The sequence below is a fragment of the Bubalus kerabau genome, chromosome 1 (assembly GCF_029407905.1).
Source record: "Bubalus kerabau isolate K-KA32 ecotype Philippines breed swamp buffalo chromosome 1, PCC_UOA_SB_1v2, whole genome shotgun sequence".
NCBI classification, from domain to species: domain Eukaryota; kingdom Metazoa; phylum Chordata; class Mammalia; order Artiodactyla; family Bovidae; genus Bubalus; species Bubalus kerabau.
Genome location: NC_073624.1, coordinates 164,324,312 through 164,352,280, shown reverse-complemented (window position 1 = coordinate 164,352,280; position 27,969 = coordinate 164,324,312). Strand labels below are relative to the sequence as shown.

General features: G+C 34.9%; 1 protein-coding gene and 1 pseudogene across 4 annotated transcripts in view; one reads left to right on the top strand and one right to left on the bottom strand.

The window, feature by feature from the left end:
• Positions 1 to 25,723, top strand: part of WAPL (WAPL cohesin release factor) — a 75,457-nt gene extending 49,734 nt beyond the window's left edge. For all 4 annotated transcript variants that reach the window (XM_055538044.1, XM_055538031.1, XM_055538038.1 and 1 more), the window contains 15 exons: positions 3,585 to 3,680; positions 4,695 to 4,847; positions 5,115 to 5,251; positions 5,964 to 6,075; positions 7,870 to 8,097; positions 10,988 to 11,099; positions 11,446 to 11,543; positions 12,219 to 12,295; positions 14,819 to 14,994; positions 15,315 to 15,430; positions 15,645 to 15,809; positions 18,205 to 18,412; positions 19,184 to 19,272; positions 22,777 to 22,872; positions 23,384 to 25,723. In XM_055538044.1, coding sequence (XP_055394019.1) covers positions 3,585 to 3,680; positions 4,695 to 4,847; positions 5,115 to 5,251; positions 5,964 to 6,075; positions 7,870 to 8,097; positions 10,988 to 11,099; positions 11,446 to 11,543; positions 12,219 to 12,295; positions 14,819 to 14,994; positions 15,315 to 15,430; positions 15,645 to 15,809; positions 18,205 to 18,412; positions 19,184 to 19,272; positions 22,777 to 22,872; positions 23,384 to 23,449 — 1,929 coding nt within the window. In that variant the 3' untranslated portion in view covers positions 23,450 to 25,723. The remainder of the gene's footprint in view (positions 1 to 3,584; positions 3,681 to 4,694; positions 4,848 to 5,114; positions 5,252 to 5,963; positions 6,076 to 7,869; positions 8,098 to 10,987; positions 11,100 to 11,445; positions 11,544 to 12,218; positions 12,296 to 14,818; positions 14,995 to 15,314; positions 15,431 to 15,644; positions 15,810 to 18,204; positions 18,413 to 19,183; positions 19,273 to 22,776; positions 22,873 to 23,383) is intronic.
• Positions 17,579 to 17,664, bottom strand: LOC129642560 (uncharacterized; annotated as a pseudogene).
• Positions 25,724 to 27,969: the final 2,246 nt, after the last annotated feature.

Genomic DNA, 27,969 nt, shown 5'->3' with positions numbered 1-27,969 from the left:
ACCTCCACTGGTGAAGACAATTTGACCATATATATGTGGATTTATTCCTGGGTGTTACATTCTGTACACTTGGCCCATATATTTGTCTTTGCATCAGTACCCTACTCTTGATTACTGTAGCTTTGTAATGTTTTGAAATCAGGAAATGTGGGGCCTCTGGGTTTTTTGTTATTTCTCAAGATTGTTTGGCTATTCCTGGTCTTTAGAGAGTCCATATAAGCTTTAAGTTTGGTCTGTTTCTATAGAAATTACCGCTAGGATTTTGACAGGCATTCCATTGAAGTTATAGATCACTTTGAGTAGTATGGCCATTTTAACTACGAAGTCATCTAATCCATGAACAAAGGGTGTTTTTCCATTTCTTTGTGTCTTTTAATTTCAGCGTTTTGTAGTCCTCGGTGCACACAAATCTTTTGCCTCTTTGGTTAAATTTATTCCTGAGCATTGTATTCTTTTTGATGTTGTGAATGAAATTTCCTTCATCTCCTCTTCTGATGTCCTCTGTTGGTGTGTGTAGTGCAGCCTTGTATCATGTTGCTGTTCAGTCACCGAGTCGTGTCTGGCTCTGTGACTCCATGGACTGCAGCATGCCAGGCTCCTCTCTTTGTCCTCCACTATCTCTCAGAGTTTGCTCAAATACAACTTTATTGAATACATTTTTATTTGTTCTAATGGGTTTTTTATTTTGGTGAAATCTTTGTGGTTTTCTATATACAAGATTATGTCATTTGTGAACAGAGAAAATTTTTTTTTTATTTGGATGCCTTTTATTTCTTTTTCTTGCCTAATTACTTTTGTTACATGTTCAGTATTGTGTTTAATTAGTGAGAGTGGACATCCTTACCTTGTTACTGATTTCTCAGAGGAAAAGCTTTCATTTTTTTCACTGTTGATGTTAGCTGTGGGCCTTTTAAAATATGACCTCTGTTGAGATAATTTCCTTCAGTTTCTGTTGTTGAATATTTTTCATTAAAGAGAGTTGGATTTTGTTTAGTGGTTTTTCTGCACCAATTGAGATTATTATGTGATATATGTCCTTCACCATAAAGGTGGTGTATTACATTGATTGGTTTTCATGGTTGAACCAACCTTGCATCCCAGGAATAAATCCTCTATATAGTTAGGATGTATGATCCTTTTAATGTGCTGTTGAATTTAATTTTCTAGTATTTTGTTGAGGATTTTTGCCTCTGTATTTATCAGGGATATTGTTGAATTTTGAGATGAATTAGAACAGTATATCCCAGTCTGCTTTTTATAATAATATTTGTTAACAGAGTATGTTTATGTCAGTTATCCCTTTTATTTCAGTCCTCTGTTATGTGAGTAGATTGTGTGTGTGTGTGTACACTCCAATTTTCTGAACTCAGACTTGCACATCATCACATAATAGTTATTATAATTAGTACTATCAGTGATAATACTTGTATAGTACATACTGTTTCAGGCATTCTAATATGTGTTTTACATATATTCATTTAATCCTCACAACAACCCTTTTGCAGTAGATACTGTTATGAATGCTATATAGATGAGAAAAATATTTAGTAACAAGTAGCAGTAGAACTTACTCTTTACCTGGATTTTAACCCACACCACGTGGTTGCTCTCTCTCCTTTGTAACTGTTAGGTGTATTGCCACTTGCAGTTAACTAGAAGGGGGTCTGTTTAATATATATCTATATTCTGCTATTAATTAAAAAGATTTTATTGGAGTGTAGTTGACTTACAGCATTGTGTTAGTTTCAGGTGTAGAGCAAAGTGAATCAGTTATCCATATACATTTATGCACTCTTTTTTAGATTCTTTGCCCATGTAGGCCATTGCAGAGTATCGAGTAGACTTCCCGGTGCTACACAGTAAGCTCTTATTTCTTTTATGTGTAGCGACATGTATGTTTTATATGTAGTAGTCCCAGTCTCCAGGGTCTGTTTAATTTAGAACATTGACTTCTGCTGTTTTGTTACTGGTGGAAGCAGATAACCTTTATATTATCCAAAATATTCTTACTTGAAAGCAATGCTTTTTAAAAATAAGTGCTTCAGGTTTGAGGCACCTATTCTTTTAAAAAGTCTGTTATCTTCCTGGGCTTACGGCTGTGCTTTGGGTATTTGAGGTGAAATGAGGGATCTAACAACTAGCAGGCATGTAAATTATGTAGATATTGAGAGAAAAATAGTAAGGAATAGAGGTTTAAAAATTTATGTTGAGTCTGCTCTACCTCACAAGGCCTGATAAGTTATTGCATAAACTGCTTTAGTTTACTAATACTGCATTACTTTATGCTAATATGTAAGAATACTAATGTGTTTGTATACACAGTACAAGTGAGGCTTTCTGCTTTATGTAAGTTTCACAGTAGATTCCTTTTCACATTAAGATTTTCTAACAAAATTAGTATGTGAATTAGTTTAAACTCTGTCTTTTGAAAAATCAGTTCTTCTGGTGCTTACACAGTTGTTTTTGTCACAGCATGGTTATTTTGAAGAAAATATTTATATAAAAAGATCACTTTGTATGATGCTCAATTCTAATAATGTTACTTCATTGAGGCTAGTAAGGGAAGATGGTTAATTTTTTATGTAGATTTTTGGCCAGCCGTGAAGTATGTTTCTTTTCTTGTACTCCTTTGTTTTTTATATGTAATACTGAAAATACAAAGATTATTAATTATACTCTTACAAACTAAAAATCTCTAATGAGATTATTTGAAGTTTAAAGGACATAATTTAACATCATTTTGTAAATGATGGAGAAAATGTTATCAGTCTGTTTAATCAGTTTCCTTTTGAAAATGAAGATATGTTCCTTTTAATACAGATTTAATTCTGTGGATTTGATTATGCAGGCTCATAGTTATTTATACTCAGTTTTAAAATTCAAAGTGTTAAAGCTGAAAGGTCTTTTTCATAAAGTTTATTGTATATTGATTTGGCAGTAAACTAACTTGTAGTAGGGTGGGGTGATTTACATCTTTATCCTACCCCGTATGCATTTTTATACATTTTGCATGTATTTTAGTATGTAGTACTGAATTAGATTCCACTGTGTTAGGTAATATTTGGTATACATACCATATTTACCTTTATATAAAACCTGAAAAAAAAAACCCTGAAAACTTTAATAATGACACTCATCTGGAAACACACCAGTTTCACTTAAATGAATAAGGACTTTTATCCCTTCTTGTAAGCTGGCTGATTTTCATTGTTGGAAGAATGTAGGGCATGAATCAGTAGCATGAGGAATAAAGAACAGGTTGAATTAACTGTATTGATTAGTAAGTTAATATGAGCCAAACAGGAGGTTTAAATTTCTTTTCTTGGTTGGTGATAGTTGCCCAGAACACTGATTGTTGATTTTGTGTCAAAATAGGACAGTGGCTCCATATCTGCCATTGGCGTGGTAGGAGCATAATGGTAATATAAATCAGATATTGTGTATCTTGGCTTCCCAGTTGGTGCTAATGGTAAAGAATCCAATTTATATAAATTATTCTTTGTGATTTTTAGTTTTAAAATGTGATAGTCTTATAAGGATGCAGAGTAAGATGGAAATAGTTGATATTTTTCTCTTTCCTCTAGTCTCCTACAAAAGCCGTATATAATGCTAGACATTGGAATCATCCAGACTCGGAAGAACTACCTGCACCACCAATAGTAAAACCTCAGAGTGTCACAGTAAGTGAACTGTACTCTGCAATTTCATGTTTGTATGAGGAATATTAAATTAAGCATAATTTGAAAGTCTCTAGCTTTTCTGTTTAATAGTTTATTTTCAACTTCTTCACTAAAATTTAGTGATTTTAGTTTAATTTACTGGAAAAGTAAGGATTGTGGGCAGGACAACAGAAATTCTGGTGTTACTAGGTTATGAATGAAGGCCTCAAAAATACTGGACAATTCTTGATCCCCATATTATGGAATTTTTAAATGATGGAGAGCTATATCAGTATATCCTACACTGATCTTAAAGTGGCTTTGAGTGATTAATTTGTTTTTTAGAGCAGAACTTTTTTCTTGCATTATAGTAATACCTTTCAATTTAAAACACATTTGAAAAAGATTTGTAGCAAATTATTTGCTCCAGAATAACTGGTAGGATCGTGCATTAATACTTACAGACTAATAGTGACACCTCAGTCATATGGAGCTATCAAAGAATGAGTTCTTTGTAGACAATAAAAAATAGGGATAGAGATCATCCTAAAATGTACAGTTCTCTGTCTTCTTGATATATTAAGCTCCTTTTACTAGTATTAAACCATTACTGTGCATGCTCTTATGGCTGATTTTTTTCTACTGTGAACTGTGGACTCCTATACTTTACAAGTTCTTTTGTCTGTCTGTTGTCGTTTTCCTCTTCCTGTCTCTTGAGTTGTTTGTCAGTGCTATTTTTGTATGTCATTTTGGTTCTTTATTCCTTCTAATGATTCTGGAGATGGATAACTAATTGTATGAAATGTTAGGTTGAAAAGACCAGAATAAGTTCCTGAGTGGTTCTTCTGTGAGTAAAACATATAAGTCATACCTTATAGTGCATGGAATTTTTGAAGTATCCCCAGAGGCCTCCCCCTACCTTTGAGGGGGAGAATTGGGGTTTTATTACTCTAAAGCTAAATTTACCAAGTAGATGAGATGTTACTATTTTTATATATTTATTTAGAACAACTAATTTAATACCTTTATTAATAGGTGAGGCTGTCTTCAAAGGAGCAAAATCAAAAAGATGATGGAGTTTTTAAGGCTCCTGCACCACCACCCAAAGTGATAAAAACTGTGACAATACCTACTCAGCCCTACCAGGATATAGTTACTGCACTGAAATGCAGAAAAGAAGACAAAGAAGTAAGCATCCATATACAGTTTTGCTGCATGTGGATAGGATTTTGTATGTAATTTAGCCTTTCAATGTTGAGCACGTATCAGTAACTGAGACTGAGTTTTGAACCACAAACTTACTTTGTCCTACTGCTACCAATGTTTTTAAAACACTTGTTGGTTGCCATCTAATAAACTTACTTTATACACTTTTAAATAAAGCAGAGCAAGTTCATAGATTTAAATATGCTACTTCATAGTTACAAAAGAGGTGGACTTATTTTTTCTTGGCAGTTGTATACTGTTGTTCAGCACGTGAAGCACTTCAATGATGTGGTGGAATTTGGTGAAAACCAAGAGTTCACTGATGACATTGAGTACTTGTTAAGTGGCTTAAAGAGCACACAGCCTCTAAACACACGTTGCCTTAGGTAAGATCTTATTTTTATATTTGAAAATTGTATGCATGCTCCTCATTAAAATTTTTTAGCTCAGTGGAGCCAAACATTTGCAATTTTTGTTATCATAGGTGTAGGTTATAGCCAGTGATGTTAAAATGTGATTGATTTCTTTTAAGGGACTTGATCCTACACGGACTAAAGAAAGTTGGATGGTACAGCATTTTAGCATAGCATAGGCTTCAGTTTCCAGATGTTTAAAAGTGTTATGCCAAAGAATCTTTTCTTTTTTAGCGTCAGATTTTATATAAGCAAGTGATAAATGATTTAAGCATGCTTTGATTTGGATCATCTTTGGCATATTATAATGGTTTGAAAATCTTGGTTTGATTGAATTATCCAGTCATTTGGAATATGTCCAATTATATACTTATACTTTTTATGGATCAGAAACATGGAAGATACCTGAGATGTTTTTACTTTTAATGGTAGCAGTAATATAAAGGATACACTGAAGACAATCGTGTATTATTTGTGTTTTTTTAATATAGCGTACCTAATCACATACTGTGCATCAGTGAGTATTTAATAAATTTGGTTTGCCCATGTGATGTGCATGGGCAATGCTTTGATACACATAACCCCCAACCCCCGAGCACTCCGTTGTTTATTTAGGTATTATGCAAATTAAAACAAAACACACTAGCTATTTTCAGTCCCCTTCACCTAGTCTCTTTTCTTCCAGTGTTATTAGCTTGGCTACTAAATGTGCCATGCCCAGTTTTCGAATGCACCTGAGAGCACATGGAATGGTAGCAATGGTCTTTAAAACCTTGGATGATTCCCAGCATCATCAGGTATTTAAGTTTCTGGGGTTGAGAAGCATTATTTTAGAATTCTAGTTTATATTTACTAAATTTGTTTTTGTTGTTCAGTAGCTAAGTTGTGTCCCAACTCTTTTTGCAACCCCAAGGACTGTAGCCTGCCAGCCTTCTGTCCATAGGATTTCCCAGGCAAAAATACTGGATTGCCATTTCCTTCTCCAGGCGATCTTCCCCACGCAGGAATTGAACCTGTATCTCCTGCATTGGCCAGGCAGATTCTTCACCTCCACCAGTGAAGCTCCATATTTGCTAAATATTTAGAAAAACTTAATGCCAGGATTTTTTGCTTAATAAATCATTTCAGACTATTTGCTCAACATTTTTTCCTCCTTGTCAGTTTATACTGTTAACCATTGTCTGACATGACATACCTACCATACTGAACACTTAGTTCTGTAAGCGTTGATTACCTCGGATCAGAAAGTACTTGGGGGGGAGGGTGGACAACTTTTACTACTTTGTAATATTAATAGCATGAATAAAAACTTTAGATATTAACATTTTAAATGTTTTGCTTGGATGTTGAATCCCATTGTGAAAAGGAATCACATCCTCATCTTCATTATGACTTGATACTTTCTCTTAAAAAATAGGATATTTACATATAAAAGTTAGGTTTAACATTTTCAAAGTTAGAAAAAATCATTACTAATCATAAGTGGTGGTAATTTGAAATGGCTTTATTATATTTTTATTCAGGAAAATTATATTCGAAGTCTAGATTAGGTGACAGAATCTAATACTGAGTCTTCTGAAACTGAAAGCAATACACTTAAGCCCAAATGAAGATAAGTCAGTTACCAAGTTGTAGCAGGTTCAAAACAATGAGGAAGGAGAGAAATAAGAATTAATGTGCCTTCTTACGAAGTTATGAGAGGACCAAAGCATTAATATATATTCTTAGCAGCAGTGGATCTCCAAAGCTTTATTTCCAAACATATTTTGCTCTGTAAGCAGTTAATTAGAAACCTAGTTTGAATTTTGGAGATTTAAAGTTTAAATTTTAGATAGTTAATTGTGTTTCTGTGCATTGAAATTCATGTAAGATCAAGTACACTTCAATTAGATGTATAGAAAAAATGTTTAAGTACAGAATATCCCAGGTGTTGGGAATATTCTAACATAGACCTCTTTGTTCTGTTAATGCTTATCTATATCACCTTCAGTACATGTAGATTTTATAAGCTGAATGTACTAACTACCTGATCTGAATGATTTTTGAGAGCACATGATATTAATGATGTTTTAAAAAAACTACTTGGTTCAACCAGACCTGATAGGTTTATTTTAAAGAAATGAGTCTAATATGTTTCTTCGAGCATCCTGAGTTTATGTATTAACACAAACTCAGCTGTGTTTATTTTTTAAAACACATTTACATTATTGATTTTAAATGGAAATTTGACTTCACTATATTATAAAGAACAAAGAGTGAAGTATATTATAAAGTAGGATTATATAGCTGAAAAAAAGGTCTTGTAAACTCTTCATTTAGCACAGAATGGCCAGAAAAAATATAATTCCACTTAAACACTACTGAGACATTCGTATAGAGAAAGTCTGTAGAAAGGAAAATTTTAAGCTGTGGTGCTTTATGTATTTATTGAAATCACATTTCCCTAGAATATTTTAAGAGGGAGATTTTCACTGAATAAAACATTTTCAAGGTTTCTAAATGTAAACAAATGTCAAAATAGTCTTTTGTTGCTTGAAATTGTCACTAATTGCTTACATTAACTTTTTTTCCCCTTTTTGGGCCTGTTGAAGAATCTGTCCCTTTGTACAGCTGCCCTCATGTACATACTGAGTAGAGATCGTTTAAACATGGATCTTGATAGAGCTAGCCTAGATCTGATGATTCGACTCCTAGAACTGGAACAAGATGCTTCTTCAGCTAAGCTGCTGAATGAGAAAGACATGAACAAAATCAAAGAAAAAATTCGAAGGCTCTGTGAAACTGTACACAATAAGCACCTTGATCTAGAAAATATAACGGTGAGTTCCTTCCTTTGGTTGTAAAATGAAAATGTCAGTTTTTTTAAAATGTAGGAACTACATTTAGGCTGCTATGGGTTTTAGGAATAAAGATTTAAAGGATCTTAAGAAAGAGCCATATTCAGTGAGCATTCATTTATTTCAGAGTATCTCAGGATGTCTGATTAACTGCTGCAAGGGACCAAGACTGAAAAGGGGGATTCCTAGGCATGAACCCCTCCGTAGAGCAATGTCCCTCATACTCAGGGTCATGGCCATGGCTATGCTTATGCTTAGTTCAACTCCCCAAGTTTAAGATGATTATGTTGCTTTTGGTTGATTTTAGTTTTACTTTCCTCTGGCTTTTTTAAAAACTCGTAGAATCAAGAATATCCCCACAGATTAGTAGGCCAGTGGAAGATAACTGGCCTTGTCATTTTGAAAAAATAAGATTATTTATTTATATATACTTGACTTACAGACAGCTCCAACATTATATAATTACTGGTTTTTCTACTGTCCACTAAACTGAAGACTGCAATATTTGCTTTCAAAAATTACAGAATGCTTTGTGCTAGCCATATAATGACTTATGATTATTGCTCTTCTTAGTTAAGGTAGAATAGGGAATAGATTCAGGTAGAGTGGGAGTTGAGGGGGAAAGGAAGTTAACATTAAAAGATAGGATACAAAATTGACATGTATTTAGTACTTTAACTTATTAAGATTAGAAAATAGCTATTATGCTCAAGTGTGGATAAACAATCATTCCACCTCACCAAACTATTTGTATCCTATTTTTAAAATACATTCATACTTTTTAACATTTTTAGAACATATACTGTTTTTTAATGCTATAAAGGAATGTTTGAGCCCATAATTTTTATTTGCTGCATAATTGAATAAATGCAGCTTTTAAAAATTATTGTTACTATCATCATTATAATTTTCTCTCCCAACATTTAGATTCTTCCAGGCATTTGCTCTTAAATAAAGATGATAAACTTGCTTGTTGAATTTTTTCCCATCATTTATTGAATTTACTAGGATGGTAAATACCAGTATAATAACTGTGCTATGTTAAGTAGTTAACTCACATGATTAAAACGAGAACACACAGTTGCTAATATTAGGATGTGGCATGCCCCCCCGCCCCCTTCAGCTAATCTTGGGTATTGTGTTCATTTTAAATTTTAACAATAGACATTGTTTTGTACAGTGACTGTCTCCTACACATTGTTTTATTCATTACTCAACCTGTTCCTTGACATATGTTGCTATTCCTGACGTACCATGGAAAGATATTTTTAAATATTAATATTATAATATTAAAATATAATTCAAATAACAGAGCTCACAAATTGCTGAATAGTATTCTGATTAGTGATTTGGTTGTGTTTTTAACTCTTTGACCAGTATTCCAGTTTCAAATAAAATGTTTGAATTGTAGGCTATTTTAAAATACTAGCATACTATATACTGAATATAGCCTAAAATACCAAACAGTCCTTTTTAATGCCTATAGAAACAAACAATAAAGTTGCTTTTTTGCATCAGATCTTACGAATGTTTGTTGTATTAATATCAAATTACTATGCCCTTTTCTTCTTAAGCAAAGAAAGCCTCATTAGTCTTCATTTTCACTGCTGTGACTCATGAGCTAACCCTGCCCGAACTGATCTTATTACATTACTCTTTCAAGGACTTAGAATGAGAATTGAGCAAAATTATATCTATTTTTGTGGTGTTGAATTCTAGATCTGTATTTATCACCTTGGACATCATCAGCCTTGTTCTTTTAAAGTACAGAATAAAATCTGTAAGGTATAAAATAAAATCTCTTCTAAATAAGTAATATTAAGATTTTTTGCTGATAAGATCTGTTTTTTGCATTTCTAAATATCTGATTTATATTCAGTTCAAAATGGGCCAGTAAGACTTACTGTAAACTTGCATCTTTCAAAGCAGTAAGCTTTGGGAAGATAACCAGGTCTTTTCAGCTTTGTTACATTAAAGCATTTCTTTTGTTATATTAAAGTTCCTTTATTGTCACAGGAACCAAGTTTCCCTTTTAAAAGAAATTCAATTAAAAAGTAAAATTAATAATTGAAGGCAAATGAAGGGATGGGAAAAAACCTAGCCTGGTTTATAAATATGGCTCTGAGTGTTCTTTGCTTCCTCCAGTAGTAGTCCTAAATCATTGTTTATATATAATTTTGTCACAGAGGCCAAAGTATCCAAGCTGCTAACCCTGTAGTATAAAGTTTGAAATTGGTGAATATGAAACCCTAAAAAAAAAACAAAGTAATTTTGTTCAGAATAGATAAGAAAATATATAGAACAGTAAGTAAAAGACAAGCTACTTTACATGAATATAAAGGGAAGAATATTTGACAGGGGACTTACACTAAAAGAATTACAGGTAACTGATAAATATGTGAAAATAAGCTCATTTGCTGTAGTTAGAAAACATAAAGCAAAGCAGTAAGATACCAGTTTTTACCAACAGATAAAAATTTTGACACACCCACACCTTGTTTCTGGAGTATTTCTTCTTACAACCTTTGTGGTAAATTAATCCAGTGTATTGATCCACAGTTAAATATACCCTTTGATTCGCCCTTGAGCCTATATGATGGTACCAGTATATATTTTATCGAACTGGCAAGTGATAGACTAAATAATGGATTTTCTCTGAAAACAAGCCAATGGATAAAAACACTTCTTTAGCTTAAGACTATTCTGATACCAGTTTTAAACTAGTTTTACTTTTAAAAAGCATTTACTATATTAAAAAATACTGTGGGCTGGTAGCATGCAATTTCCTTTTTTAAAAAAGCAATCTCTAGAAGTATTGCCTCAGAATTACTACTCAGAGTCAATATTCATTAATGGTGCTTCTGATTTTCAGACTGGGCATTTAGCTATGGAGACTTTACTGTCCCTTACTTCTAAACGAGCAGGAGACTGGTTTAAAGAAGAACTACGGCTTTTGGGTGGTCTGGATCATATTGTAGATAAAGGTATGATATATTACACATACAACATTTTTTTATTTAAAACCCGAATATTCTGTTCATATATTTCAAAGAATAATTGCATCAGTTTGAAAAGATCTCTTCCTTTTAGTAGCATCTTCAAAATCTTTTAACTTTTAAAGAAAAGGCCATTAATAATTTGATATTGGAAAGTTATTATAAATTAGAGTCTCATACATTTCAACATCTCACTGTATAAAACTTAGAATAAGTGTTCAGAGAGGTTCCAACACATTGATAGCATGTATACAGATGACTTTTAATGTTAGTAAAGGGGGTAAGTATTGAAGTGACGAGACATGTTAATCTATGTCCATTTCCTTTCTCCTAGTGAAAGAATGTGTGGATCATTTAAGTAAAGATGAGGATGAAGAGAAACTAGTAGCCTCATTATGGGGAGCAGAGAGATGTTTACGAGTTTTAGAAAGCGTAAGTATGGACAGCTATTTGAAGAAAATGATCTAATCTTAAATGTGCTCTCTGTGTGAGACTGTCATAATTTATATATCTCTAGAGTTCCACTTTTGTTGATCCAAATTGAGATTGTAATGCAGTCTGTCTGTTTTTTGACTTTTATGAATGACTTAGTTCAATGTAGATTAGAATTTATGCTGCCAGTGAATTTCAGGATGCATAGACTATGTTGACCAGATTGGATTAGCTGAGTACTTTATGAAACATCTATGGGAAAATAATCTAGTGTGAATGAAAAGTTCTTGGCACAGATGAAATTCACATTGTTCCTTTTTTCTTCTGGAGTGTCAAGTACATTAAATAAACATCTAATTTTTTTAAGTCTAAATGAATCTACTTAAGAACTTTAAAATATTAGTTTATTAAGTCAGTGACAACACTTTTCTGACATTTAAAGTGCTTGGTAGTTCATTACAATGAAAGTATAGCACAGAATATATTAATGGTGAGGGAGCAGTTATAACAGTGGTGTTTTGATTTTGTAATAAAGCAGTAGCTCTGTTATTTTAAATTTAGAACATGTGGGTTGTTACTCCCTTTAGACGACAAGGACTAATTCTTCCTCATCTTTATGTCTTTTAGAGTGCTTTGTGTTGTGTGTGAACAAAATTTCAAAATTTTCCCTTTTAGGTAACCGTGCATAATCCAGAGAATCAAAGCTACTTGATTGCCTATAAAGATTCACAACTCATTGTTTCGTCAGCTAAGTAAGTTTTTCTGAAATGTCATGCTGTTTATTTAAAGCGTTTGGATTGACTCTAAAGGAAGTGCCGTTGTCACCTTGCTCCATAAAGGACTGCTGTCTGTCGAGTTTTGTGAACGAGAAGCAGTGCAGTAAGGTACAAAAGTTAGGAGTACAGATTCTGAAGCCAGAATGACTTGAGTTTGGATCTTGAGAACATCAGCCCTATAATAGCTCTGAACTTATAGGTTCTTACACAAAGGGGGTAATAATTGTGTCTACCTACCCAAGGTTGTTGCAGTAAAAGAATTAGTATATATGTTAATATATTTTAAGTTACATATGATACAGATTTTAAATAATATTTTAATTCTAAAAAAGATTTTAAAATATCATTTGTATATTGTATATAATATAGATTATGTACAATATATATGAGTTAATATACATACGTAAAGCCTAAAACAATGCTTGGCATATAGTAGTAAGCATTAGTCCTTATTTTTATTGTAAATGAATTTTACTAGCTGCTTTCTGCTGTTTATTTATATCTGTTTTCCCAGATCTATATGTAGCTTCCTTCATTTCACACTCTCTGCCAGCTTTCTTGACACTGGGCTAATGATATCACCTCAGTGTGTATAAAGTTTCCAAGTATGTCTCCAGTCTTGGTACTAGCTTATTAACAGCAGCTTCTTACTAATAAGTCTGTTTAGTTGTTGCTATCTCTGCCCTAGTACTCTGGCCTCTAGCCTGTCTAATGTTATACCACAGTGGGTTAACCTTCTTCAGATTTTTGTTATGTAAAAATAATCCCAAACTCCCAAATCTGTGTGATTTCTTGTCTTTAGATGTATGTCCAAAGTCCTTAGTATCAAAGGCCCACTACAGCCCGACTCAAGTTTATCTTTTTTTTAACTTCTTGTTTTGGAGAATTTTAAACAGAGATAAGAGTAGACAATAATATGATAAGCCCCAATGTACATGCAGCTTGAATGTGATCATCAAACATTGGCCAGTCATGTTACCATGTATATATAACCTTATCCATTCTGCCTTCTATGTTATTTTGGAGCAGATTACAGATTTCATATAGTTTCATTCATAAATACTTGAGTATATAATCTGTAAAAGAAGACTCTTTAAAAAATATAACCACAATAGCATTTTCATCTCTTAAAAATTAGTAATTGCTTAATATTATAAGTCCAGTCAGTATTCAGTTTTCCCATAATCCCAAATTTCTAATAGTCTCTAGTTCCCAATATTCTTGTTTTTAGTCTGTAGGTTTTCCCTCCATCCTGTATTTGTGAATTCTGTGTCATACTTAATACCCTTAAGGTATGTGTTCTAGTTGTTCTATTACTTTGTTTTACTGTCTCACCAGAGTATTTGTGCAAGTTAAATTTGTATCTTATTTTTAAAATGTCTCCTGTATACTTAATGACTCCTGACAAATGCCTTCTAAAACAACATCAGGAACCTTTGTGATTAGGAACTTGTGTCAGTAGACATTAGAATTGGATGTTTGTGAAAGACCACTCCTCAGACTTTCTGAAGCTTTCAGTAGAACGCTGATAAATGCAAGGATAGTATATTGAATAATTAAACAATTACTGTCTCTTCTCACCTCCCAACAGATTTATTTCAGTGCTACTTAGGCAGTTAACAGTAACAGCATGTTGTAATCCTGGCGAACATCCCCAAACATCTGAACACATTGTTTTAGGTTAGACACGAATACCTTCCTAATTAGAGAGTGTTTTTTAAGAAGCAGCTAGAGGGGAATTAGACATAGTAGTTTTAAGGGTTTTGCATGGTATATAATACATGAAGAATCAACTCACAGTTCGTGGATTTCATCATTATCTCGTAGATATTAAGTTAATGGACTCAGTGATTTAAAGAGAGTCTCAGAAATACTAGAACCACTTAAAGATTACATTTCCTTGTTACTTTGGGTAGTATCTTGTGAATCCTTAGATGTAGCTGATACCCTTGCATGACTGCCAGGAGACAAACATGTCAGTTAAATGACCTCATGCTTTTAAAAATGTTCTAATGTTTATGAAGTATTTAGTATCTGTTTATACAAGGTTATTATGCAATATTAATATAAGTAATATTCTCTACCTGCTGAGAGTTTACATTCTAAAGGACAAACATCTAAATGAAATTCAGAAGTGTTCAGTGTTGGCTTTTAATGTGTTTTACCTTGGGTGAGGTGGGGTAGTAGGTTTGTTATGTTGGAGAGATTGTGAAAATTGGGGACAGCTGTTGGTAGTATAAACTTTTGCATCAAGTTTATAATTTTCACTTTGCTTAGAAAAATTTATATTATCATTTTCCCAAAATAAAATTTAACACCTAGTGTGATATCAGACATGTTTGATACATGATTAAATAGTTCACATAACATCTGGAGTAGGAAAAGATTAATTTGGCAGCCTTTATGACAGATTTAAAGCATTAAGGTCCAAGTCAGTAGAAGTTCTTAATATAACTATTTTTGTTGAGCATAATAGTCTGTATTTTGTCTTCTCTTAAGAGCATTACAACATTGTGAAGAGCTGATTAAGCAGTATAACCGTGCCGAGAACAGTATATGCTTACCTGACAGTAAGCCTCTGCCTCAGCAGAATGTAACTAACCACGTGGGCAAAGCAGTGGAGGACTGCATGAGGGCCATCATTGGGGTGCTGCTCAACTTAACTAATGATAATGGTAAGTCATATTTCCTGAATATATTCTCATTTATAGATTATACAATATTACATGTAAAAATAAGTTAATTCCCTTGTTTATTCTCTCAATGTAGTGGTTTTTAAATTGCTGTCATGTAACTCACTTATTCATGTATAGATTTAACTGCTTTTAAGAGCTGATATTTTTAAAATCTGCTTTGTGGCTTGGCTTAGAAAAATTACAGTCAACAATATATTTTAATAAAGAAATAACTATTTTTTAAGCTATATGTTTTTAACCTTTAATATCCGTGTTAATAGTTTGCCATAATTTCATCCTTTCCCCATTCCCCACTTCAGAATGGGGCAGCACCAAAACAGGAGAGCAGGATGGCTTGATTGGCACAGCCATGAACTGTGTGCTTCAGGTTCCAAAGTACCTACCTCAGGAGCAGAGATTCGATATTCGAGTGCTGGTGAGTTTGAGTGACTTGTTTCATAAATGCGTACTTGATCTAGTAAGATGATGCAAACAACATCTTTGGGAAGATCATCATTTTATATACTGGTTTTTAACCATGTAGATGGTAGAGCACTGGCTAGCTTTCTGGCTGCCTGTGAGAGACGTATATTGTGTTCATTTGCTTTTAATCCTCACCTGTGGTAACATGCATGTTTTCATTTTTGTAGGGTTTAGGTCTACTGATAAATCTAGTGGAATATAGTGCTCGAAATCGGCACTGTCTTGTCAACATGGAAACATCATGTTCTTTTGATTCTTCCTTCTGTAGTGGAGAAGGAGATGATAGTTTAAGGATAGCTGGACAAGTTCATGCAGTTCAGGCTTTAGTGCAGGTAAGCAGCAACTTAAAACCATAACCCTTTGTTTGTTGCATCTGTCCAAATTCTTGATCACTTGCATCTTCTGTCTCCCTTCAACCTCCTCTCTCTCTGATATTTTTACCAGTTGAGTGAGAGGTTAGAATGTATACCATTCCTTCATTTACTCTGCTGTTTTCAGCTATGACTGTCACTCATTAGACACTGTTAGCAAAAAGCAGAAATAAGGCCCATTTGTTTATGAATCAAAGACAGATTATTAACAGCAAATTAGGAATTAACTTCTAGCCTTAGTCCTCTATCCCAGATGGGATAGATGGGATAGAGGACTTAGCCCATCTGGCTCAAGTCTTCGAGCATTTACTGGTCTGACCTGTGCCCAGGACTGTGTGCATCTGAATACTGGGACATACTTTTCAAAGTATGTGTATCTTTGTAGTAATTTCCTAACTTAGAAATTGTTAGAATATATACTAATATGTTAAAACTGATGTCCCTAACTCACCCCACCCCCCAAACACTCCCTTTCCTCTCGTTTATACTTCCTCGCAAAACTATATGTGAGTTTTTGGGTTTTTTTTTTACAATGCTGGCATTACAGTTTTTGTCTTTATGCAAGCTACTTTTGTCATTTCCTTAAGTGACAGTAATAATGAACCATCCTTTTCATTTTTTTCTGAAGTCTTTGCTAACCTTTAATCCTTTTGGTCTTTTTGAAACTAGAAGTGCTTGAAGTGTATTTTCAGGAAATAATCTGCAACTAGATGCCTGTCATTCTCTTTTCAAACATTTTGATCTCAGGACTTCTTTATACTCTTAACAGTTATTGGGGACTCCAAAGAGCTTTGTTTACATGTGCTTTATCTGTTGATATTTACTAAATTAGAAGTCAAAACTGAAAAAACTATAAAGTACAGGCATACATTCTATTAGCCATTGAAACAATAGCATAATTACATAGTGTGTAGATTCAGGAAAACTCCACCATTCAGTCATGAGAGAATGAAAGAAGTCAGTTGACCTTTTAATATTCTTATGAATGCAGTTTTGACTTCACGTACTCCCTGAAAGGATCTTGGGTTCCCCTTGAACCTAATTTTAAGAAATACTGCTTTATATACAAGTTACATTTTACTTTCTTAAGGGTATTAAAGTTTACATACCATTCTTCTGTATATTTCAGCAAGTTTTTGAGATCTACTTGGCATTTAGTTTTCTGGTAGCTGTCATCAGTAATTTTGGGTTTCTCCAGATCATATCAGCAAATATATGAAATGCTTTCTGTACATTCAACATTGTGCCAGCACAGGGAAATAAGTGAAGGCAAGAGTTTTTTTAGTATGTTCCCTTTTTAGACTTTTTTGGTGTATACTTCCATTGACAGTTGTACTTGCATTTTTTTTAATTGACGTGTAGTTGATTTACAGTGTTAATTTCTGCTGCACAGCAAAGTGACTCAGTTATACATATGCATTCTTTTTCATATTCTTCTCCCTATGGCTTATCCCATCAGTCAATATAGTTCCCTGTGCTATGGAGTAGGACCTTGCGTCCATCCATTCTGTAATAGTTTGCATCTGTTAACCCCAAACTCCTAGTCCTTCCCTCTCCCATCCCCCTCCCTGTGGGCAGCAAGTCTGTTGTATCTGCGAGTCTGTTTATGCTTTGTAGATAGGTTCATCTGTGTCATGTTTTAGATTTCACATATAAATAACATCATATGGTGTTTGTCTTTCTCTTTGTGACTGACTTCATTTAGTGTGATAATCTCTGGTTGTAAAAAGAAAAATACGGAACACTTCATGAATTTGGTTTCATCTTTGTGCAGGGACCATGCTAATATTCTCTATTATATGTGTTGCTGAAGCACGCACTGTACTTTTATTGTTAATATAGCAGTTGAGGTTTAGTTCTCAGTCTTTCTCTGAAAACTTGTTTTCTACTTTCTTTGGTTTTTATTTCTTTAAATTTCTTTTAAAGAAGCCATTTGATTTGCCCCAATATTATGAAACTTTATTCACTGTCCTCTCTTCCTTCCGGTTAATTTATCCAGGCTGCTTGGATTTAAAGAATTTTTAACTGTTTTAACTTTTAATTTGTATTTTTTTACTTGAACTTCCTGCCCGTTATTATCCAAATTAAAGGAAAGTGTTGAGATTTTCATTCTTAATAATAGAATGCGTACATCATTGGTAGATAATTTACTTAATTGAATCCCAGCAGCATTTATAGTTTTGTTTTTGTCTTTCAGTTGGATGTAGAGCTAGGGCTTTTACTGATACTTAGCCTTTTTACCAGACAGTATGCTTCTTAGGGTTAATGATGTTTAAAAGCAAATAGAGCCTTATATTTGGGTACATTGATGTTGGTAGGTGATCCCTTTTTAATGATCTTCAAAAATGTTTATCAGCTGTTCCTTGAGCGAGAGCGAGCAGCACAGCTGGCAGAAAGTAAAACAGATGAATTGATCAAAGACGCTCCCACCACTCAGCATGACAAGAGTGGGGAGTGGCAGGAGACGAGTGGAGAAATACAGTGGGTATCAACTGAGAAGGCTGATGGTACAGAAGAGAAAAATAAGAAGGAGGAGGACGATGAAGAACTTGACCTCAATAAAGGTATATTTATTTTGACTGGTTTATTTTTTAAAAGATGTGTTGTTTTGTTTTTTTTCCCCCCAGTGAAACATTTTTTTAATTCATGTTGTCATAATCTTGCTATTTTATGGGCTCTCTAGTTCAGTGCACACAAGCTTTGCTATTTCGTAGCAGTTCTTCTAGCAGAGAGAATGGTGTATGTGCATTGTTGGAAAGATCTGCTTTTCCTCCCTGGGCCTTTCTTTACTCATCTGTAAAGAGAAGCAGCCAAATAATATGACATCTAAGGGTTTTTACAGTTTTGATATTTTGCCCACATTTTAAATTGGGTTGTCTTTTGTTGTTATTGAGTAAGAATTTTTAGAGCCTCGATTCTTACCAAGTACCTGGTTTGGAGATAAATTCTATGAGTTGTCTTCTTGATGGTGAAGCTTTAAATTTGATAAAGTCTAACTTACCTATTTTTTATATTGTCTTTTGTGGTCCTGGTGTTGTATCTAAGAAACCATCTCCTAACCCAAGGTCACAAATATTTAGTCCTGTGTTTTCTTCTAAGGGTTTTATGGTTTTAGCTTTTATATTAAGGTCCCTCTACCATTTGTGGGTTGTCTTTTTTTTTTAATTTGGTTAATTTGTGTGGGTATTACATCTTCCTAGCACCATTATCAGTGTTTAGCAGTTTTGAAGGAAAGATGGCACAGTTGCTGGTTCCCTAGGTGCCTTTGTTTGTTGTGGTTTTTGGTTTCTATATATGCACATGCACACTGTTAGTTTTCTGTTTAATACTTCCAGCCCTTCAGCATGCTGGCAAGCACATGGAGGATTGCATTGTGGCCTCATACACAGCACTGCTTCTTGGGTGTCTCTGCCAGGAGAGTCCAGTAAGTAAGAGTTCTGTGTTTGTTGATTTCTGTTATCCTAAAAGAATTTCATTGCAGCCACTTCACATCGTTACTTAATTAACTTGTTACTTTATTTTTCCCTCCTGTTAAAAACTTTTAAATATTTGGTGAACTTTAGAAAGGTACATTTCAAAGTAAGAGTATATTGGTTTTGATGAGAAAGTTCCAGATTGATAGAGGATCAATTCACATGTCTTTGGTTGAAGTAAAAGAGCCTCATATAAGGCCTGTGCTCAGCTGGCTTAAGGTGGAAAAGTTTAGCCTCAGTGATATCAAGGACTCGTAATTTCTACTTTTAAACTCTGCTGTCCTCTGCGTGTTGTCTCTTGCTAGCTTTCTTCATGCATCTGTGCTGACTCTGTGTCCCTCCTAGTTAAATAATGCCCAGCAGATGAATGTGGCCTCTTTGTTTCTCTTTGTTAGAAGAGCAATGATTTCTTTTCCCTAGGACTTTTCCATACCCAACGCAAAAAGTAGACTTCCTTTACCTTGGCCAACATTGGCTCACATGCTTTTGTTTGATCTACTCATTGGCTGGGAAAATGGGATTACTATGTGAGATTTAGATCATGATTTTAACTATGAAAAATCATGGCTATCCCTGGTGGCTCAGAGGGTAAAGCGTCTGCCTGCAATGCAGGAGACCCGGGTTCGATCCCTGGGTCGGGAAGATCCCCTGGAGAAGGAAATGGCAACCCACTCCAGTATCCTTGCCTGGAGAATCCCAGGGACAGAGGAGCCTGGTGGGCTACAGTCCACGGGGTCGCAAAGAGTCGGACACGACTGAGCGACTTCACTTTAACTACGAAAAGGATGTGAATGTGTACACAGTGGGGCTGAATCAGCACAGAAGTGGACATTTCTGGCTGTTTGAACAGTCTGCTTTAAAATGGAGGACATGTGGGGTTTTTTTATTTATTTTTTTAACAGAGAGGCCCAGTAGAAGAGCCAAATTTTAAAATAAAAGAGAGGTGGGTTTTTTTCCCTTACAAGCAAGGGCGTATGGGTTGCAAGAAAGAATGGAGATCTGTTGTATAGTGGGATGGCTAGTTTGTCTTTTCTTAAGACTAGAGGGCTAGAAGAAAAGAACATAATCATGATATGAAGGGCTTCTATCAACCCACCCACATTTCCTCATTTTTGCCATCAAGTTTTCTGCATTGTCATTTTTGTTCTTCCTGTGTACCTTATTTGTCTTAAGTCCAGTGTGTTTTTCTGGATCTTTCTTGTTCATTTATTCCATATTGTAGAAAGGCCCTGAGCTAAGTGCACACTGGCCCACTTCGTTGTTGGCCCTTGCTGGCACAATTGCTTTCAGGATCAAGACCAGAGTTCTTACCATGGCGCTAGAGGCCCTGCAAATCTTTATTTGCTTTCCTGGACTCTCTTCAAGCTCAGCCCTTGTCCTTATTTCCTTAAAATTCAGAGATTTTAAGGGCAAATGGGAAGCACATACCAAGCAAAAAGGAGGAGGAAAGCACACCCCCCACCCCCAAATAAAGAGTGGGTATGCTTTCTATTTAAAGATTTTTACATATTTTGCATACCACCCTGGTTTCAGTTATGTTCTTAAATAATGAATCTTAAAAATTTCAAACTCAATTTTTTGAGTTTGAAATTATTTCTCTCTCGTGTCTAAAGAGAGGTTAGGTTGTAGACAATATTGTGAATTCATAGAGCCCAGGATGTCTTTCTTACCTTAGGGATCATTATGATTAACCTTAAAAAGCTAGCTGATTCCACAAAATGTAAAAGAAATTGGTTTGCCCAGTGTTTAAGTGGAGGAAAGACAAGAAAGCAGGTGGTTATATGCAGTAAGGGCTATTTTAAGGTAAAGTGCAGCATGCTTAGGAAGCCCAGGAGACTCTGGTGTTATTTTCCATTACCCAGTATACATCTGGTGCATTTTAATGGTCAGTCTTCTCTGTGGTCTTTCTGTTCTTGCTGCTTTTGACTCTCCATTCCTGAAATCCTGCATACCACCACCATAGCTAACTTCCTTAAGAGCACATCTGATCATGTTAACTCTCTTCAATCTCACTCTCGCCAGTCTTTCTTGACTATCATTTAGGAAATGATAGCTTTGTTTACTGCTATAAGACTCCAAACTTAAATGCTTCTCCAGTATTTTGTTTTATTGAAGTATAGTTGATCCGGTATTAAAATCTGTCATACCCCTCAGTTACGTTTTTAAATTTCTGAAATAGGCCATGCCGCTTCACACCTTTTCTTACCTCCTGTACACTACCATTTATTGCACACTGTTTTAAAATAAATGCCCTGACTCTCCTTCCCATGCCTTGGCTACTTATTGTGTTGTACTCAGTAATTTGTTGATAGCAAAGGATTTGATTTGGGTTGTTGAGAAGCTTTCACTTTAAACCTAGGATCTAATTATTTATTCTGAATGAGAGAAGTACACTTTTCTATTGAGCCATCTTCATAATCAACATCCTATTCTTCCCACCACTGTGCGGTCATGTCCCTTTCCTTGCTGTTGGTTAAAGATGTTTTTAAATCCAGCATTCCTTCACCTCTGCAGTTAGTTACCATAGCTGTTGCCCTTGCGATATATTCTTCAATATATTCTCAGTGTATTTTTAAAATACAAGTATTAAAGATTGTAAAATCTCTCAGGATTTTAGGTGCAAGGTTTTACTGAGTAGCTGTAAAAGTGGGAGTGAGGGGATTGGTTGCAAATTTCCTAAGAGGGTAATATGTACTCTTCCATGTCTTCCTCAACAAATATGAAATCAAAAGCATCCCTCTTCCCATCTTTTTTTTTCTTTTTGTATGTGCTTTTTATTATAGGTGAGCCTCCTTAGAAGAGCTTTTCCTTTTATTCTTTATGAATCTTTAAAGCATTTAAAATACATATTGAAATAAAACAACATTTTAAGCAGGCCGTGTATTTTTCTTACAATAAACTGGTTTATATACAGTTTGGCTGCTTCTTGCTAATCTTCTGTCCTGACATTGCCTACATTTTTTTTCCATAGATGATACTAGATTTCCTTTGGAAAGATACAGTTAATTCCTAGCCTACATGAAGATTTTTCCTTTATCTTTTTCTTTATATTCCTAATCAGCTTTTTGCCTACATTCTCAGTCTGCATTTCCTTGCTCTTCTTATCCCTGCCCGTCCTGCCCCCCCCACCCCCACCTCCCAACAGTGCATTTTGTTATTTCAGGTATTTTTCTGTGCATTTACAAAAGTAAATACGCACATAAATGTTTCTTTGTAGTCTTTGGCAGCTTTATCTTTTTCCTTACTTTCTGAGGATGGGATAGGGTGGGGTAGGGAATGGACTCACAGGCTCACAAAAGTTCGAGTGTGGAAAAGGAAATTGCATATTAACCAAGGAGTTTAAGGACCTTGTAGAAGTTTGAAATAGGATGTGTGCCAAAACCAACTACACAGTACAAGGTTCACACTCATGCTTTCTGCCACCTGACCAGGGTTCCTTTGATTTGTTTCCTTAGATCAATGTGACCACTGTGCGGGAGTATCTGCCAGAAGGGGACTTTTCAATAATGACAGAGATGCTCAAAAAATTCCTGAGCTTCATGAATCTTACCGTAAGTAACTTCTATTGCAGCTTCTGTGGTTTTACATGTGATACATTAATGACAGTAGAAATACAGGACTTCTCTGGCTCCAGTGGTTAAGACGGCACCTTCAGTGTAGGGTGTGCAAGTTCAGTCCCTGGTCAGGGAACTAAGATCCCACATGATTCGCAACCAAAAAACCAAAACCTAAACAATACTGTAATTAAAAAAAAAAAAATCAATAAATACTTTTTAAGAAATGACGGTAGAAATACAAGTATTATGGCCATCATGAATAGAAGCAAAAAAATGATTTTCTTTTAATAATTGTGTGGTTTCTTTAAGGTAACTGAATTATTAGGGCCAAATATATTGATACTGTATTATGAAAGCCATAGTTTGATCTCACCTTGTTTTGATTCATAATGTTTGGTTTAATAAAGCTAAATAGTTTAAGCTCTGATTCAGTGCTTTGGAAAATTAACTGGCTTCCTCTCCACTCCCACCCGCTCGTCCCCACCTCCACCCCTCCCCTTCGCAGTGTGCTGTGGGAACCACGGGCCAGAAGTCCATCTCTAGAGTGATTGAGTACTTGGAACACTGCTAGCTGCTTGACCTTTGCTTCAGGTGCTCGGTAATGCTGGAGCTATACTTAGACAAAGAAAAGTCACGGAAGAAGTCTTTGAAGATATACCAAGAACATTCATCAGTATCATTCATATTTGGATTTTTAAGGCCACCTGATTTCTTCTTCGTCATGCATTCTGCATTTGCTAAGTGACAGTTACTACATCAATCTGCAACTATCAAAAATGAGGGAAAAGGTTCAGGCTGTTAACAGTTCCACGCAGTATTTAAACACACTTTGGCAGGATTTGTACTCGCCCTTGCTCTCGTGCTTTGTCCTGGGCGGGTTTTAAGGGGAAACTTGTGCTGCTGTCAGTGCGACTGCTGTGTATGTTGAGCCACTGTTGTCATGCCAGCCAGGTGCAGAGGCAGCTTAGCTACTGAGGTATTGAATGTTTTGAGGACATTCTAGACAACAGCTTAGTTCCTTTTTCAGGCTCATTTGCTTTTGCTTTTTTGTTGAATGATTCCAATCGTAAATAAAGCTTTTAATAATTTTGTGAATTTTTTTTTGTTGTTGTTCCCTGAACTACTGTCTATATTTAAAATTAGATGGAATCCAAAGACACAAGGGATTAGTATATTTTTTTATTCTTGATTTGGTTTGGGTTGTTGAAGTATTTTTCACCTTTGAGACCATGACCATATTCATTATCATACCATAGTAAGTCATAGCTATAGACGCAAGAAAACAAATAACAGTTTGAGGGAATATAAGATGATGTGCCCTGTTAAAGGATGAAGCAAAACAGACAAACCCAGGGTAGTTTACCCTTAAAGTTAGGGGAGACTCTTGAAACATGATTAAGTTTTGAGGGAGAACTCTCTAGATATATTTTCTAATGTTCAATACAGTAAATATAAGGAAGCTAAAACACCAATGTGGAATTCATGTTCCCAGATACCATGTATATTCTTCTATAGGAGTGACAGGATCAAATGCATAAACGCAAAGCCTTAAATTGTTGGTTTAGAGAAGATCCTTTTCTTCATCCAGATTCTTTTAGTTCATAGAAGAGTGTGTGGTTTGGAGCACACAGTAACATATTTTATATATTTAATTTTACAACATTGCAAATTTTTATTGTATTAATTATTGTTCAGACCACTGGTTATACATTTTTTCTTTTTTACTGATTGGGCCTGAATACAGGCTTTCCAGAGATTTTCATTTAATACTTTAAAATACCTTTCAGGTAGTTATATCATGTTTCTTCATTGGATTTGTAAAACTTGAAGCCATAAAAATATTAGTTTGGTGTGTATTGGGGAAAATAGCTAAAAGTCTAATTTTTACCCACTTAGACTTTGTTATTTCCTTGTATAAAGTGACAAATCGGGGCTCTTGGATCAGTGCCAGCTGTAATGTTTTTTAATGCAGTGGCTGCCTTTTATTGTCTTCCTATTTTTGATAATGCAGATTGTTGGGAAATCTATAAGGAAGTAACTGATTCCAGTCAAATTGTTTTCTTCTTCCTCCTCCCCCCCCAGCCCCCCACCCGTCACCTTTTAAGAGCATAGTATGCCAGTGTAACTTGCGAAAAGATTGAGGTTGTATTTGCCCTGAGTATACAAGCTAGCTTAGCAAACTATTTTAAATGCTTATTGGGAAATGATATCCATAAAATTGAATTAGTTAAACTATTTTAAAATACATTGATATTTATTAATCATTGGATTTAGGAAAAGGAGGAGATTTTTAGTAAAACTGACTTGTGGCTGAATGGTAAGGGATATTATAAGACATTTGGATAAGAACAATCAGGGCGAACTACATTTTTCTGTTACACTGGTAATCATTTGAGAATTGATTTACCTCAGTGTTTAACAGTTTTTTGTTTTGTTTTGTTTTTTAAATAATAACTAATTGTCAAGCACTGATAGAGATGCAGATTTTGGTGGGGAGTGGTGGGGGAGAAATCACCTCACCAAACGCAGTGCATTTGTGTGTTTTTAACCCTCAGAGAACTCTGCATTTTAGGGTACTTGAGGCTGACTTGCAAATTAACTAAAGTTTTAAAGTAACCTTTTTTTCCATTGTAAATATTTCTGTAAATACTACCAATTGGAAACTAGAAGGTAGAATACTTTTCTGAATCCAATCCTATTTTTATTTTATACAGTATTTCTCAGCTGTGATCTTTGGAGCAAAAGCCAACGGCAGGAAAAAAATAGTTTGTACCAGTTTCATGAAGTATGTCTTTGGGTTTTTGTAAATAATTTTAACTCAAATAAAATTGCTACTTTCAATACACATGTTGTCTTTAACATAAATCTATTGAACCTTTTTGGAGGAAGAAGACTCACAAACTTGATACAGCTGACTAATGGGAAACACAATGTGTCACTTCAGTGAATTTCACACTTTGAAAATGCACATAAAAATTTAACCAGTTTTTGTTAAACACTATGTATATCCCTGTGTTTTTAATAATACTCATCTAAATGTAATGTCAACTCGGCAACTCACAAAAGAGGGATGGTGGTTTTCTGGTTGAGTAGTTGTGCCCTTGTTATGTTTATTAAGTTGCTTTAGTCCTTTTGCACCTCTGAAGACGACCTTTGCATTTGAGTTCTGAGAACTGCTTTTTAGTTTTTCAGTTTCTTCAGTTGTCAGCCTTTAAGTTTCCTGTATTTATTCAAGTGGGTTCCTCAACCTCTACTGAATGCTTTTAACTATAAACCTGGATGAAACGATCTGTCCTGGGAGCTTCTGTCTGCTTTTCCCTCTTATACACATAGAGGCAAGTATATAACCATGTTTAAAAGTGCAGGCTAAGGAGATAGAAAGATCTTAAATCACATGCATAAATTTTGAATATTACTGCTGATGTTTATGGACTTTGAGCAAATTCCTGAACTTTTTTTCTGTTTATTCAACCAGAAATAGGGGTAGTACTGGGTTGGCCAGAAAGTTTGTTCTGGTTTTTATGGGGTTTTTTTGCCAACCCAGTACTTAACCTCAGTGCCATGAAGATCAAGATGGTACACATAAAGTATTAGCAGTGTTTCAGACAGGGCTTGGTAAATAGTAGCTTTTATCAAACCATTTTCACTCCATCAGGAAGTTAAAATGTAAAGAACAGAGGAGAATAGTGTGATAATTTTAAACACTTGAGATTAATACCTTGTCATGTCACTGAGGGCATCGGGTTTGAATTACCTTAACAGCAAATCTCTAATTAATATCTTGGTAGTAACTAATAAAGCAGGGGGAAAACAAGTGATCATTAAAAAGTTCCAAACAAGTTTTTATACACTAGAAAGAAGAACCAGAAGAGGTTTGCACAGTTCACTGTCAGTTAATGATCTCATACAGGATGCATAGATAAGTAATTTGATATACAAAGTCTTGAAACTGAAGAAAAAATTGAATACTGTTGAATGTTTTGATCAAACCTCTGTTTTCTTTGCTTATATGTCTGCAGTTTGAATACTCCAAAGCTCATGCACTGCCTTAAGGAACAAAAATGGAAAACCATACCTGTATACCACCTAGATTAAAGGGACCTGTCTGCTATCCAGAGTTGTATAACAGAGGGTATGGTAAATAGAATGTCAACTACAAATTGGTACTTGCCATCTGTCTCTACATACAAGGACTAAGTCATGTGCTGTTGGAGCTGCTGATTTTCAGCACCACTAAAAGTTCAGGGTGCACAGAAATGAGGTGCTCTATGCTGGTGTGGGGGGTACGGGGGGCACTGGCAGAACAGGTCTTCAGATACTTCAGGAGCTGATTTTATTAGCCCAGTAGTATCTCCTCATATGGAGAAAAGCACTAAAATCCTTCACAGTGAAAACTTTTCGTCTTGACTAGCAGAAAGCTTCATGAGAGTAGCAGAAACCTGGAAAAATGTGTGCCTGACTGCATGTACTCACCCTTCACCAAAATCACATATACACTGTCCTTTCCCCACTCAACCTCTGGAGCAGTTTTTCAGAGCTATCTGAGGTGCTGCCTAAGTCCACAATACCTTACTCCCTACAATAGCAAACATTTTTAAGGAGACAAAATGACCTGCAGTTCACATGGCACTGCAAAGGACCTAAAGAGCAAGATAATCCTGAAGAAGGGTGTACACTAGGAACAAGAGGAGCCTAGCCAGTTACGGTCCATGGGGTCACACAGAGTCGGTGAGCGACTTTCACATACACTTCTGAACTTCAAGTTTTGCTACAAAACTAAAAACCATGTGATATTAGCATTAGGGCAAATAGATGAGTACAACAGAGTCAAAAACAGATGCACATACATCACATCACCAAATTATTTTTGGCAGAGGCACCAAAGCGACTTTTAATGTGGAAGTACTTTTTAACAAATCGTTCTGAAACAATTAGATAATCATTTTTAAAAAACTTGCCCCTACCTCTTACCAAACACAAAAATTCCAGATGGATCATAGATCTAAATGTAAAGGCTGAAACTACAAAGCTTTTAAAAGCATCAAAGAACATCATTTGGGGAGTGGCAATTTTTTTGACAAGATGCAGAAA